Source organism: Parasteatoda tepidariorum, chromosome 9 (assembly GCF_043381705.1).
Source record: "Parasteatoda tepidariorum isolate YZ-2023 chromosome 9, CAS_Ptep_4.0, whole genome shotgun sequence".
In the NCBI taxonomy this organism is placed as follows: domain Eukaryota; kingdom Metazoa; phylum Arthropoda; class Arachnida; order Araneae; family Theridiidae; genus Parasteatoda; species Parasteatoda tepidariorum.
In genome coordinates, this window is record NC_092212.1 from 77,654,918 (window position 1) to 77,671,465 (window position 16,548).

The window sequence follows — 16,548 nt, forward strand, 5'->3', positions numbered from 1 at the left end:
TATTATTTAAAAAATTAAAACTTTTTTAAAAAGCATTATCTAAAAAATTNTTATTATTATTATTGCTATTTTTATTGCTATTATTATTATTATTGCTATTATTATTATTATTGCTATTAATATCATTATTATAGCTATTTTGCTATTATTATTGCTATTGTTATTGTTGCTATTATTATTGCTATTATTATTATTTAAAAAATTAAAACTTTTTTAAAAAGCATTATCTAAAAAATTTATTTCCGAAACGCACTGTTTTTTTTTTCAAATTAAAAAAAATCTGTCTTTAGCAGATTGACAAAAAATTCTCTTGAAGAAACGTATAATATATAATAACTATAAACTTATATAATAATTATTGTTCGTTTAATTAAAACTGATTAATTTTTTAGAGCATCTTTGAAAACATTTTATTTATGTTTCTCCCCCTTCCCCCCAATTTCTTCGTTAAATAAATAATTATTATTATTATAGCACCGAAAAAATAATAAAATAATATAGATTTTCAAAACATTGTAACAGTATGTAATTTTTCAAAACTTATTGACAGTAGCTACAATATTAAAACTTTATAACAGTTCGCAGCTATGTTTTGCGCAGAAGCCACCATCTGCACATTTTGAGGAAAGCTTTTCCTATAAATAGTGAAATTAATTTTATCTTGACAATCATAAGACTTGTTTTGATTAATTTCATCATCTTTGAGATATCATACCAAATAAGGAATTTCTGTCTTTTTTTCTAGAAAATAACTTTCTATTGGTAGCAAAGTTAATATATTAATATTTTACCAAATTAGAATTAAAAGGATATTACACCACAACATATAGTTAACATAATTACATTTATAAATGATGAGAGAGGCAAGCTCTAAAAACGTGATTAAAACTTGTTCCTTAATTGTGATAAAAATTTTGTCACAATTTAAAATCCTGCAGAATTTTGAACTTTCCAGGAATGATTTTTAAAGAGGTAATGAAATAAAATTGATGCCAGTCAAAATCATTATTTTAAAATCAAGCACGAAATATGAAAACATAATTTATCCCTTTATAAGACCATTTATTTCTAGTAAAAGTAAATTAAAGAATTTTTGGAATTGATATTCATATAAGAATAGTATTTGATATAAGAAGAGAAAAACTCATTTAGCTTATAAAAAATTAATTTAATTTATAATGCCATTTTTTTGGTGGTAAGTATGTTTACCACAACCTATTAGGAACTTATTGACTTTTATTTTTCTTTATTTATAAAATAAATTTTAGAAATGCTACAAACTTCAGAAGGAATTATGCATTTTATAACTTTTATACGTTTCCTTATACCAAAAAATGTTTGTCAATTTTATTCATAACGCGCTTTGATAGAGCTGAAGTGATTAACAAATGGAAACCTAAATTAAAAGTGGTAGAAAAGTAAACACGGACTTTAAAAGTTGGTGGGAAGTATACTTACCACGGCCTTAAAAAGGGTTAAACTACAACTTTAAATACAAGAACCGAATAAACTGACAGTTATGTTAAAATAAATATAAAAATACCTGCATTCCATCTTCTGGATTCATTTTTAATGGTTCTGCTGATGGTTTCAAGGCATCTGGATTTTCTGGAAATTTGCTAATCGATTCAATTTGTTTTGACATCTTCTCAATAATATATTCTTGCCAATCCAGTTTTTCCTTTAATTCATTTATTTGATTAATGTAACGAGTCCGATATTCGATGGCATCTTTGACGGTTGACAGTTCCTTTTCGAACTTGGAAATTTTTTGGCAAAGAGTTACGTCATTTAGAGAAGGTTCAGAACAATGACAATTGCATTCTTCTTTAAACGACGATTGCACGTGATAAATTGAGTTAACTCTTGTAATAAAGAAAAAAGTAATGAGCAAGAACGGATATGACATTGTGGTGATCAAGGATTGCTGAGAAATCGGAAAAATCAACAACTAATAATTATTTTCTTTGCACAAAAACTTCTTTTTGTAAAAACGTACATTTTAGTGTTGATAGTTTTATTTAAACTTTTCTGATTTGAAATAATTATTTCAGATGTAATTCAAAACAGATGTAATCAAAAAAATTTTTTATAAACGTTTAAAACTCTTCTTCTAACGTGTAAATTCTTTGTATTTTGGTAGAAAACACACAACTTGTTTAATTTCTTAAGATGTTGAATACAAAACACAAGTATTACAATTTCGCAAGAAACTAGTTTTATTAAACTGCTGTCAGTTAAAAAAAATAGTTCTTATTATATATCACTACATTAATTTTCAGCGGAAATAAGTACAGTACTGATCACAATACTGATTGTAACATACTGATCGCAACATACATGATTACTGTACCCAGTATTTTAGAACAAACACAAAATAAAAATCACTGGTTTTGCAAATCCGAAAGCAACTGCTTCTCTAAAACTTTCTGAACGAGAAATATATCTTGATAATATCCTTTTAGTCAAAAATAAGCACAGTACTGATCACTACATACGATAATCACAACATACTGGACACAACATATGTGACAGCGACTTAACTTGTATGTAGTAAACTTTAAATCACATTTTTTATTTAATAAAAATGTTTATCAATCACTTAAAGTTCATTAGTTTTCGTCGTAACTGTTCATTCCTTAGCACATCTTTTAATCAATGTTGTTCTGGGTCGAAAAAACATAGAGCTAGTTCTCTCTGTCGTGGTTTCTGAGAAATATGATAACTTTTGATATATTCCAGATTCCCTTTAGAAAAAAAATTCTTTTTAATTGAAATACGTCATAAAGCCAGGAAATATATGGGCATTGAAAAAGGAATGACTGGAAACGTAGCTGTAATCTTAACTGTCATCGCGTCTGATTGGCCGATAAGATTACATAAATATTTAAAACTATTTGTTTTCAAACAAAGAACCAATTCTTTCTAAATCAATCGTTTTCTTTCTTTCGTTAATTATTCATTTTAATTTTCTTGAAATAATATTAAAAGCAATTTTTTTGCCAATTGAAGCATACTTTTCATTTACAATTCATCTACTCGATTTCACAACGAGTGTAACTGTTTTTTTTCGTAAGAAAAATTCATTTTTATTAAATTTATCTCTTCACGCTGCATGAAAATTTTATCATATGAGACAAAATATCTTCTTCAAATGCAAGACTGTTCAAGTGTGGAAGCGAGTGTAATGACAACAGCTGAAAGACAAATATCAGAATTAGTGACCACTTAAAATGTAATTTAAATGACCAATTGTGTTAAATTGTTCATTTAAACCATAGTTACTAGTCATAAAAAGTGTTGTATGAAACTACGCCTAAGTTAAAGAACTAGTTGTTATTGTTGTTTCCATTTACCAATAACAGCAAGTCTGCATGGTGAAAACGAGCAAATTTAACCCTTTCGCGCCGACTGTCACAAATACGTGCCNTGAAATTATTATATGAGATTTTAAAATGCATATGAATAAATTTTTAAAATTATGTTTGAAAAAGATCTCATCATATCTTAGAGGATAATATTCTAAAATGTTAAAAAAAAATGTAAAAATTGTAGAATTTTTTGAAAAACTTCTTTTACATTTCTCCTGCGCCACTTTCATAAACGCACTGTGGTGACAAACAAATAATTTCCTGCACTTAAATAATAAAAAAATATCTATACAATTCAATATAAATGTACTAGAATTAAAAGAGGGAATATTTTGTTTTTTTATTCTTTAATTACTCATGGTATTAATTTAATGGACAATTCATAATCATTTACTTTTATTGTGATGGGAATTATGCAATCAAAAATTAATAAAATAAACATGTTAAAAGGCAATTGCTTGATTTCTTAAATGTCAATTAATAGTTTTTCGGTATTATAAAACATTAAACAAAAAAANAAAAAAAAAAAAAAAAAAAAAAAAAAAAAAAAAAAAAAAAAAAAAAAAAAAAAAAGGAAAAGAAACATTAAAAATAAGTAATAAATCGGTAGGCATAATGCAGATCTCTTAGTTTTAATTTATAATAATAGATGGCGCCACTAATAAATCTTAAATTAAAAGTTTTATAATTTAATTTTAGTAATCCACAAGAAATAAATAAAATATTAACTTAATTCAATGAACATTAATTTAATTAAATAATTATCAAGTGAAAACTATTCAGTTTTCATTTTATAGTGAGCATAAGAATTAAGTAAGGCAATTGAATTCGATTTCAAAGTTATTCAATAAATTAGAGGGATATTAGCTTCATAAGAATTTATGTACGTAATAATCATAAATGTAACGAAAAAAGCATTTTCCATAAAAATTAAATACAATTTTTTTCTTAAAATAACTAAACTAGTTATTTACCTACAAACAAATCTTTGTCCGTGAGATTTGGAAGTTCTAGAATTCCATTTCGCATTGGTAAGTTCCCCAAATTCCATTACCCACAATCCCAAATTCCATTACCCATGGTATTTGAGGAAATATCTTTTACTTCATTTTTAAATGAAGAAGGCAGTTTCTCTGTTGAGAAAACTGACATTTCAAGTTTGTACACAAAAGCTGGAGTATAGAAATCAATCTATGCTGAAAATAACAAGCATGGCAAAATGAAATAGTCATACGTCACAGATGGCGTTGCCGAGAAAGCCAATCAGCGAGCTCAAAATCTCTTGGGGATACTATGTGTGTAAAGAGAGTTTACATGCGTCCAGGCTTCAGATAGTTAGATGAAGAAGATCAATGAATTAATGGCGCTCTATACATGTTTTGCCAGTTAGGCATGGAGGCATCACTAGGATAATGTTCACATCATCCTTTACGTTTTAAAAAGCAAAGATATTTTCAACCTCGGAACTATTCTGAAATAAATGGGTTTTATGAGTGATAAAAATTAAAAAGTGGTATCGAATAATTTATGAAGTTATAGTAAATTTCAGTGGCTTTAATTTCACGTCAATTTTAAGAATTCAGTTGGACAGCTAAAGCACGAATATTTAATTAACAAATATTTTCGGGTGATAGCAACTAGTTATATTTCCGATCATTGATTTAAGTTTTTCTATAGCGTGGTCGTCCTAAAATTGCGTGGAAATATTTCTAAAAACTAAATTTTAATTGCACTTTTCTGGGGCAGTGTGTAGAGTCTGGTAACACTAATTCTAAAATTATTACAAACCATTAGAAATGTTATTTTCTTCAAACCAATGTAGGTATTTTACAGTAAAAAAGGATCGCTCTGGCTGGGCGATATCACCCGCCAAACGCTGTGCAAAGCATAGAGGTAGCGGGTTCGTAATCCCGATGTTAACTTGGATATATCTTCGTGTTGTTCTTGTCCCGCAGTGGACTGATCGTTAAGACACGGTTCCCAGCAGATCACCTAAGTCAAGCATCACTGGCTGCGGTCAGTCTGCGTCGGGACCGAGGGTGTGAGGTATTGGTCCTCGTTAAACTATGCTACCGTAAAGTGCTCTACTTCGCTCGCAGGTCGTCGGGCTACCGAAGCGGGGGTGCCATCCCCTCCGCAGAGGATCAAAATTGTGATGTCATGTCTTCGGATCATCCTCCGGGATGTTTCCCAGACCGTCGCCAATAGCTCATTCTGCAGCTCTAGTGCGACTTAAATTTACAACAACAACAACGTGTTGTTCTTTTCTGTCTTGTTCTATCTGTCTTCCTACTTGAAAAAGGTTTATAGGCCTAAATTGTGCACACAAGCCTACAAATGTATGTAATTTTAATAAAGCAATAAACCATTCGCCTCGTAGTAAGCATTTTAAAATATTGATATAATTACCGGAAGTTTTAAAAGTTATACTTTTTAATTGTCTACCACTCTATAAAATATTTGCTAAAAGCGTAGTAGTTGGCAGCTCTTTAGTCATCATATCATCGAAATATTAAGCCCAATAACATTCTCTCCAACTACGATTGAATTGCCTATAAAACCAATACAGTATAAATTTTGCCACCAGCTTGAAAGTTATGATAAACCTTTGTGAACCCTGTGCTTGTACAGAATTTTAAATCGAAATTTATTGTACCGGATTGGGTTAAAATATGCTTAAAAGTTACCATTACCATTCAAAATATTCCCTCCATTATTAAATAAAATTATAAAAATATAAGTAATTAAAAACTATTTTGGTGTGGGATAAATTCCATTGTTCAGATTGATTTTTTTCTTTATTTTTACTTGTTGTAAATAAAAGTAAGTCCGAAATGTATGCTATCCGAGATGCAAACCAACCCCCATTTATGTTTCTTCAAAAAGTGGGTGATGTTTTAAAACCTGTAAAAGGGCAAAAAAATAGTGCGTGGAGTCTCTCCGCGCGGAAGAAGTTGAACTTCGTAACCTGCGACGTTAATTGTAGAAGAATCANTTTCACCTTTCAGTTGCGCTTCGGCGATTTATTATTTATTTCCACTCAGATGAATTAGTTGGAGCCCCTAGCGGGACTGATGTTAAGATAACCAACACATATGAGTATGAGCAGTGTGTAGAGTCTGGTAACACTAATTCTAAAATTATTACAAACCACTAGAAATGTTAATTTCTTCAAACCAATGTATGTATTTTACAACAAAAAAGGATCGCTCTGGCTGGGCGGTATCACCCGCCAAACGCTGTGCAAAGCATGGAGGTAGCCGGTTCGTAATCTCGATGTTAACTTGGATATATCTTCGTGTTGTTCTTTTCTGTCTTGTTCTATCTGTCTTTCTACTTGAAAAAGGTTTATAGGCCTAAATTGTGCACACAAGCCTGCAAATGCATGCAATTTTAATAAAGCAATAAACCATTCGCCTCGCGGTAAGCATTTTAAAATATTGATATAATCACCCGAAGTTTTAAAAGTTATAGTTTTTAATTGTCTACAACTCTATAAAATATTTAGTTAAAAAGGTAGTAGTTGGCAGCTCTGAGGTCATCATATCATCGAAATATTAAGACCAATAACATTTTCTCTAACTACGATTGAATTTCTTATAAAACCAATACAGTATAAATTTTGCTACCGGCTTGAAAGTTTTGACAAACCTTAGTGAGCCCTGTACTTGTCCAGAATTTTAAATCGAAATTTATTGTACCGGTAAAGGTTAAAATATGCTTAAAAGTTACCATTACCATTCAAAAATTTTTCTCCATTATTAAATAAAACGATAAAAAAATAAGTAGTTAAAAGGTATTTTTGTGTGGGATAAATTCCATTGTTCAGTTTGATTTTTTCTTTATTTTTACTTATTGTAAATGCGATGCGATAAAAGTAAGTCCGAAATGTATATGTCCGAGATGTAAACTAACCCCCATTTATGTTTCTTCAAAAAGTGGGTGATGTTTCAAAACCTGTAAAAGGGCAAAAATTTCTACGTTGAAGTTTGTTTCTATTATTTTATTTTTTCGAATAAACATTTGGACATAAAACAAATTTACAAGTTTCAATTTAGCAGGTAGATTGAACATAACTAATTTGCGATCGACCTGATTGTGACATTTTTTCGTCTTCCTTTGATTTGCAATTAAGGTCGAAATATTAAGAAAGTAGGTTTTCCGTATTCGGAGAAAAATATATAAGCTTGAAATAACTTGAACGTTTTATATTTCGTCTCAAATACCAAGAGTTTTATCACTATGTGCTTAAAAAACTTACATATTAGTAATCAAATATAATGTTTTAAACGTAAAAACAATATCAAAAATAAATGAAAATTTCCGCATTTTTAATACAATAATTTTTATCGCCTTCATTATTTAAAACAGGAATTTTTTAAGAGCGTCACTTAAATATAACGCCAAACACTATTAACGAATTTATTCATTCATTTCCTACGAAAAAAAACAATTAAAATATAAACGCGTTTATCATTTTTTTCTTTCACGTTTGCAGCAACAATTTTGCATTCATTGCATAGGAGAAAAATATATAAACTTGAATTAATTTAAGCGTTTCATATTTCGTTTCAAAATACCAAGAGTTTTATCACTATGCGCTTATATAAAACTTACATATTAGTAATCAAATATTAGTTTTTAAACGGAATTATAGGAATTATAGGAGGAATATAATATATTATATAATTCCTATAATTATATATTACTTAATTATAGGAAGAGGATTAGATAATATTTGATTACTAGTATGTAAGTTTTACAAGCACATTGTGATGAAATCACTATATGTGCTTGTAAAACTTACATATTAGTAATCAAATATTGTTTTTTAAACGGAATTATATGAATTATAGGAGAAATATAATGTATTATATAATTCCTATAATTATATATTACATAATTATAGGAAGAGGATTATATAATATTTGATTACTAATATGTAAGTTTTACAAGTACATTGAGATAAAATCACTATGTGCTTGTGAAACTTACATATTAGTAATAAAATATTATTTTTTAAACGGAATTATAGGAATTATAAAGGAATTATAGGAGGAATATAATATATTATATAATTCCTATAATTATCTATTATATAATTATAGGAAGAGGATTATATAATATTTAATTACTAACATGTAAGTTTTACAAGCACATTGTGATGAAATCACTATATATGCTTGTAAAACTTACATATTAGTAATCAAATATTATTTTTTAAACGGAATTATAAGAATTATATATAGGAATTATGGGTGGAATATAGTATATTATATAATTCCTATAATTATACATTATATAATTATAGGAAGAGGATTATATAATATTTGATTACTAATATGTAAGTTTTGTAAGTACATAGTGATAAAATCACTATGTGCTTGTAAAACTTACATATTAGTAATCAAATATTATTTTTTAAACGGAATTGTAGGAATTACATAGGAATTATGGGAGGAATATAATATATTATATAATTCCTATAATTATATATTATATGATTATAGGAAGAGGATTATATAATATTTGATTACTAATGTGTAAGTTTTACAAGTACATAGCGATAAAATCACTATGTGCTTGTAAAACATACAAATTATTAATCAAATATTATTTTTTAAACGGAATTATAGGAATTATATATAGGAATTATAGGAGGAATATATATAATATATTACATAATTCCTATAATTATACATTATATAATTATAAGAAGAGGATTATATAATATTTGATAACTAATATGTAAGTTTTGCAAGTACATAGTGATAAAATCACTATGTGCTTGTGAAACTTACATATTAGTAATCAAATATTATTTTTAGACGGAATTATAGGAATTATATATAGGAGTTATAGGAGGAATATAATATATTATATAATTCCTATAATTATACATTATATAATTATAGGAAGAGAATTATATAATATTTGATTACTAATGTGTAAGTTTTGCAAGTACATAGTGATATAATCACTATGTGCTTGTAAAACTTACATATTAGTAATCAAATATTATTTTTTAAGCGGAATAGTAGGAATTACGTAGGAATTATAGGAGGAATATAATATATTATATAATTCCTATGGTTATATATTATATAATTATAGGAAGAGAATTATATGATATTTGATTACTAATATGTAAGTTTTACAAGTATATAGTGATAAAATCACTATGTGCTTGTAAAACTTACATATTAGTAATCAAATATTATTTTTTAAGCGGAAATATAGGAATTAAAAGAGGAATATAATATATTATATAATTCCTATAATTATAAATTATATGATTATAGGAAGAGGATTATATAATATTCTAATTACTAATATGTAAGTTTTACAAGCACCTAGTGATAAAATCACTATGTGCATGTAAAACTTGCATATTAGTATTCAAATATTATTTAAACGTAAAATCAATATAAAAAATAAATGAAAATTTTCTCATCTTTAATACAATAATTTTCATTGCCTTCATTAATGAAACTAGGAATTTTTTAAAAGCATCATTTTAATACAACACTAAACACGAGTAACGAATTTATCCTTTCAATTTCCCATGAAAAAAACAATTAAACCCCAGATAACATTACATCCAACAACCAACACGAGCCCAATTATTCACACATGGTTAAAAAAAAACAAGGGGCATCGCATGGTCGAGTGCGCAGAAGATGATGATGGACAAAAATAGCATATTGCTCTTAAGAAATGGTATTTTCACAGGACATTAACCTTGGTAATGAGTTTTGTGTTATTCAAAAGGTGCTCGACCCAGAGACCTAGATGCTGCAAGAAAACCTGCAGGTCCAGAAAGAGAGGGAGAGTAATTTTGTATCTTTTATATTTACCATCATTACCTAAGAAGAAGCGAAAACATTGAGAGAAAGCTGTATTTACCTTGAGGTCTAATTCGTAGGAGGTGAGTGTAAAATCATGATTTGAAATATTAATTAGGTTCGGTTATCTTGGAGTTGTAGATGTTTATTTAGTACAGTGAGAACCCCTTTTAGATAACGCACTACACAAAAAATAATCAGTAACTAATTCATTTTGTAAACAAAAATTTATATTATTTTATTTATACACGTATTTTTAAAGTAAATATTTAATTTGTTGTGTAGTCCTTATTCTCTTTCGCATCATTTGCGTTTGCTATGGCTGATAAAAATATAATTTTTACGATTGAAATATTTGATTTGCTGTGTAGTCCTAACTCTCCTGTTATAGTATTTATGTTTGCTATGGCTGATAAAAATAATTTTTGATTTGCTGAGTAGTCCTAACTCTCCTATTGAATTATTTATGTTTGTTATGACTGATAAAAAGAATTTATATTATTAAAATATTTGATTTGATGTGTAGTCCTAACTCTCCTACATTATTTATGCTTGTCATGGCTGATAAAAATAATTTTTACTATTAAAATATTTGATATGCTGCTTGGTCTTAGCTTTTTTTTATATATTATTACACTTATTATGGCTGATAAAAATAATTTTTACGATTAAAAGCAGTATAGTCCTAAATATCCTATTGTAATATTTATGTTTATTATGGCTGATGAAAATAATTTTTACGATTGAAATATTTGATTTGTTGAGTAATCCTCCTATTATATTATTTATGTTTGTTGAGACTGATAAAAATAATTTTTACCATTAAAATATTTGATTTGATGCGATGTGTAGTCCTAACTCTTCTATATTATTTATGTTTGCTATGGCTGACAAAAATAATTTTTACTATTAAAATATTTGATATGCTGCGTAGTCGTAACTTTCCTTTCATATTATTTAAATTTGTTATGGCTGATAAAAATAATTTTTACGATTAAAATGTTTGATTTGCAGTATAGTCCTAAATATGATATTATAATATTTATGTTTATTATGGCTGATTAAAATAATTTTTACGATTAAAATATTTGATTTGTTGTGTAGTCCTAACGCTCCTATTATATTATTTATATTTGTTATAGCTGATGAAAATAATTTTTACGATTAAAATATTTGATTCGCTGTGTAGTCCTTACTCTTCTAAATATTCATGGCTGGCAAAAATGTTTAATATGAAGATTAAAATAATTTTTCGACAGTTATTGAAATATTTTATTTGCCGGGTAGTTCTCACTATTCTAAATATATGTGGCTAATCAAGTTGTTTGGTACAACGATTTAAATTATTTTTTTAACAATGACTAAATTATTTGATTTCCTGTGTAGTTTTTATTTTTCTAATCATTTATGACAAATAAATGACTAATGAATACAACGATTAATGTTAAATTTGCAAAAATTGTTTTACATTTTAAATTTTTGAATGTAATCTGAATGAATAATGGCTTAAAAATTTTTTTTTATTTAAGTAGAATTTTTTATTGTTAATTTTATTTATTGCTTCATTAAGTTTTCAAAAAAAATCAATTATTCCAAGTAAATTAAATATCTACCTCTACAAATTTCAACCAGAAATCTCTCTTAGTAGTTTTGTTAATTACCTGTTAGATATAAATTGAACATAATATGTGCTCGTTGGACTTGGCCTTAATAAGATATACAGGGAATTGCATAACTTCAAAACATTTCCACTTTTTTAGTAACGGTAACACACCCTCGAACTACTACGGAATTTCCGTATTTTCAGAAAACATTTTTCCGACTGCCAGCAAAGGTTATGTACAAATATTTAAATAGATTAAAATTTTAAGAGTTTTTTCCACCACTACGTTTAAATAATTTAAGCAGATATAAAAAAAGTTCAAAAAAAGCAATTGGCATGGCAGAGAGGCCAACTTCCTCCAGACAGTAAATAAATATTTTCGAGTGGTAGTCTTTAAATGTATGATTCTTGGTTAAATAAACTCGATTTATAGGGTTTTTAGATACCACTACTTCTAAATAATTCAAAGGTTTAACTAATATCCATTCCCCTTAGCAGCTGTTTAGTCCTTAAAAAGTCAGCAAAATTAACCAAAAAACTACAAAGTTTGGTTAAGACACTCTAAAAAAATATAAACATATAATGTAAATGCTGTTATCTACTTCAGACCCCAAGATACACATTAAAACACAGGATACCCACATACTCTCGCCGAATACAGAGTACCCACAACCTGGAAAAAACGGCTCATGACTACTTAGAATTTTCATAAAAGTTAGTTTCAATATATATTAAATTTCATAAAATTAACGCAATTTAGTTTTATAAAATCAGTTTTGAAGATTTCGCACCACGAACAACGGGAAGAAAATATTTTTAGCACAAATGAATACTTCAGATTATGTATATTTTTCAAAAGTTAGCTAATTTAGCTAAAAACTATTTGCAGGCTGTGCTTAGGGAAAATATGTCAGGTTCAAAGAAATTAATCCTTTAACGGCAGTTTTCGTTTTCTAACGTAGCAGTGATGCGTAAAGTGCAATTAGCGAGCGGTAAAACATGTCTGAATAAAGTGGCTATTTTCTTACGTTAGGTACCACTTAAGTTTGAAAAAATATTAAATCCTTTTATTATAGTCTGAAATAAGAAGCTTTATGCTGCCTATATATTGCGACAGACAAGCATTTTTATTGTTCCAAGATGTGTTACAGGTTTTCTGCGAATAGGAACAAATGGCCAGATGTCATGCCAAGCGGCTGTAATGAGTTGATTTAGGTTAGTTGTGGATATTTTACTCTTTCTAAAAATAATGCTCAAGATAAAAAAGTTTTACTATTTTCTTTTTCGGATAAATTAAAGTAAAAATAATTAAAAGAGACATACTTTTTCAAACTAAGAGCATTACTATTCCTAACTAATATATTTTTCATTGATATACCAATTTGAAGCAAATACAATTTTTAGTCTTCTCAAGTAAATAGCATTTCTATAAAATCTAAATAAATTAAAAAAAGTAAGGTTAAAAATAAGGAGGAATTTTACAAGTAAATATTATCCATTTCATCTATTCCGTTAATCGTTTTTTTTAACAATTATCAATTTTTTTTAACATTTCTGATTAAAGTTCAATAAATTTACAATACAGTTTCAATAAATTTCAAAATAATTTAACAATGACATATTTCTTTCTTTAAAAAAATATCATTAAGGAGGAAATAAGGAGTAAGGAGGAATAAAAATAAAGAGGAATTTTTACCAGTAAATATTATACACTTCATTCATTCCGTTAGTCGTTGCTTCATCTGATCATAAGTTATTAGTTTTTTTTAAACATTTTTGATTAAAAAAGCGAAGTTTTAATACTGTGTCAATAAATTTTAAAATAATTTAACAATGAGATATTTCTTTCTTTAAAAAAATATCATTAAGGAGGAAATAAGGAGGAATAAAAATAAGGAGGAATTTTTACCAGTAAATATTATCCACTTCATTCATTCCTTTAGTCGTTGCTTCATCGTATCATAAGTTGTTAGTTTGTTTGTTTTTTTTAACATTTTTAAATTAAAAAAAAAAAAACAAATTTTTAATACGGTTGCAATAAATTTCAAAATAATTTAACAGTGAGACAGTTCTTTCTTTAAAAAAATATCATTGAGGAAGAAATAAGGAGGAATTTTTACCAGTAAATATTATCCACTTCATTCATTCCGTTAGTCGTTGTTCATCTTATCATAAGTTATTCGTTTTTTTTTAAACATTTTTGATTAAAAAAACAAGCTTTAATACTGTGGCAATAAATTTTAAAATAATTCATCAATAAAATATTTCTTTCTGGAAAAAATTTCATTAAGGAGGGAGGAAATAAGGAGTAAGGAGGAATAAAAATAAGGAGGAATTTTTACCAGTAAATATTATCTACTTCATTCATTTCGTTAGTCGTTGCTTCATCTGATCATAAGTTATTCGTTTTTTCTATAAAATTTTTGATTAAAAAAACAAGCTTTAATACTGTGGCAATAAATTTTAATATATTTAACAATAAAACATTTCTTTCTGAAGAAAATTATCATGGTTCTTACATATTATACTGGAAAGTGAAGTAAAAAAAGTCACACACTGTTTACATCTTCGCACATTGCGAATGTGTCACATACAATTCAAAGAATGAATTGAGGTTTATATTTTAGTTTATAAGGTAGAAATCATAAATATTGTTTAAGATAAGCTGAATCAATAGCGACAAAAAGCGATAAAGTCGCAAACGCGTTCTTGTCCTTAAAACCAATATTAAAATATAGTTTTAACACTCTCAATAAATTCGATTAAGAACACGTTTCTTAGGTGACGAAATTAAATAAATAAAGACTAAAAGACAAAAATAAAATTGTTTGATGTAATATTTAATTAATTATTTTGTATTGTCCAATTAAACACGATATGTATAATATATATTTGGAATATTGATCTGAGAATAGTAACATTAATCTTAATCGTAATAGTAACACAGAACATTAATCTTAGCATTATCTATTATAGTAACATTAATCTTAATAGTAATACTAACAGGAAATTAATCTACATTTTCTTACTGACTAATTCTAAAATTGGAATTTCTGAAATTTTAAAAGGAAAAAAATTATTATTAAATGTATTTTTTTCTCAGAAGATCCTTTCCTGATCTAATTTATAATTAAAATTTAAACAATGAAAATACAGCGTTTCATATGAATGCAAAAATGTTTCAATCATTATTAAATTAAATGATGAATACTCAAAAGAATATTAAAATATTGTTTTTTGCGTGAAACTACTGCGAACGAGTTATTTAATAACTGTCAATTCAAAACCTTCCCTGTCCTAATATAGCACGCCCCAAGCAAGGACTGGAAATTGTTTTTAATTTGTTGCTAAATTTTGAAAAATATCCATACTTTTAAACATTCATACCTTCTAAGAATATTTAAATTTCGTTTATCGTGTTGTGAAAACTGATTTTATAAAAATATTCGGAAGTTTACTTTATTAAAGTCTTAGCACTTTTAAGAAAAGCTGGTCACTACACTTTAATATTTCTAGGTAATGGGTACCTTGTATTTGGTGAGTATATCGAAATGGGTACCTTGTATTTGGTAAGTATATCGAAATGGGTACCTTGGGCCTGAAAAGGATGAATTAAATATCCAAACTAATTAAAAAAAGTAAATTCAGATAAAATACGTTTTGGTGTCTGATTTCTTACTTATGTATACTGCTCTTAATAATTAGTATATATTAGATGACTTTCTCCAACTTGGACGATAATCAATGATTTAAAATAACAGTGTACTTTAAAAAGTATATAAATCACATTAATGGAAATTTGCATTAAGCTAACTTAGTTCCCCGTTCGTTATCACATTATGTTGCTGTTGTTGTAGACTGTTAAGTCAAAGGGTGCAACTGTTCTTGTTTCCAGTGACGTCGTCAATGGCAAAGAATTCGACTTCTGCCACACCCGTTTATGTGGGGGGGGGGTTATTCATTCATCCACAGAACGGAATTCTCACCTGAACCAGAGAACGAATAATCTCCAATTCAGTACCCCTAGAGGTATATTTTATTTGGGAAGATGGAGGACTTTGTGACCCGACAAATTTAACGTGCACACGTCACTATTTACTACACGAGGAGTCATCAGCTGGCTGGATTCAGGCTTTCATTTTCCTCTCTTACAAACGTGAGTCCAGAGCCCGGCCAACCATGCTATTCCGGCCTTATCACATTACGTTAATCCATTGAAGCGCGATTTAGTTTAGTTTATTAATTTTTTCAAAGCCATTTCGTTTGCGCAATGCTTTTAAGTGATGCAAAAAGCGCAACTTTAAAACATTATTACTAATGAACAGTTTCAGATAAAAATATGACTACTTTATATTAATAATATATTTTGAGAATAAGAATGTCCTTAATATCATTAAAAACATTTTTATTTCCAGTGAGCTGCACAATCGGTCTTGCCGATGAGCAGACCTAGTGCGTTCTTCAGAGGTGGTATCCACTCTTTCAGGACCACCACAATGGGTGAGATACCGTTTGTCATGTTAATTTGGACGTCTAGTTTCTGCCACACTAGATGGCAGCATCGAGACTCTATTTGGATGCTAAAGTGCACTAGGAATTTAATTTTGCCGGAAATGCCAAGAGCCAATAAGGCACTCCAGGGATCTTTTACATGCCGTATAATCATACGACATGTCCGCTGAGGATTTTCTGCATCCCGAAAATCCAGTGTCTGGTCCGGGGATCGAAC

The 16,548-nt window shown here is 27.9% G+C and overlaps 1 protein-coding gene across 2 annotated transcripts in view; it reads right to left on the reverse strand.

The window, feature by feature from the left end:
• LOC107442330 (myosin-11) overlaps nucleotides 1-14,413 on the reverse strand; it is a 41,036-nt gene extending 26,623 nt beyond the window's left edge. Inside the window, exons 1-2 of one of the 2 annotated variants that reach the window (XM_071186015.1) lie at nucleotides 14,162-14,413; nucleotides 1,544-3,197 (exon numbers count right to left, since the gene is read on the reverse strand). In XM_071186015.1, coding sequence (XP_071042116.1) covers nucleotides 1,544-1,909 — 366 coding nt within the window. In that variant the 5' untranslated portion in view covers nucleotides 1,910-3,197; nucleotides 14,162-14,413. Of the gene's footprint in view, nucleotides 1-1,543; nucleotides 3,198-14,161 lie in introns of those variants that run through there. The other variant, XM_043042230.2, reaches the window with a different exon arrangement.
• Between the last annotated feature and the right edge of the window lie 2,135 nt (nucleotides 14,414-16,548).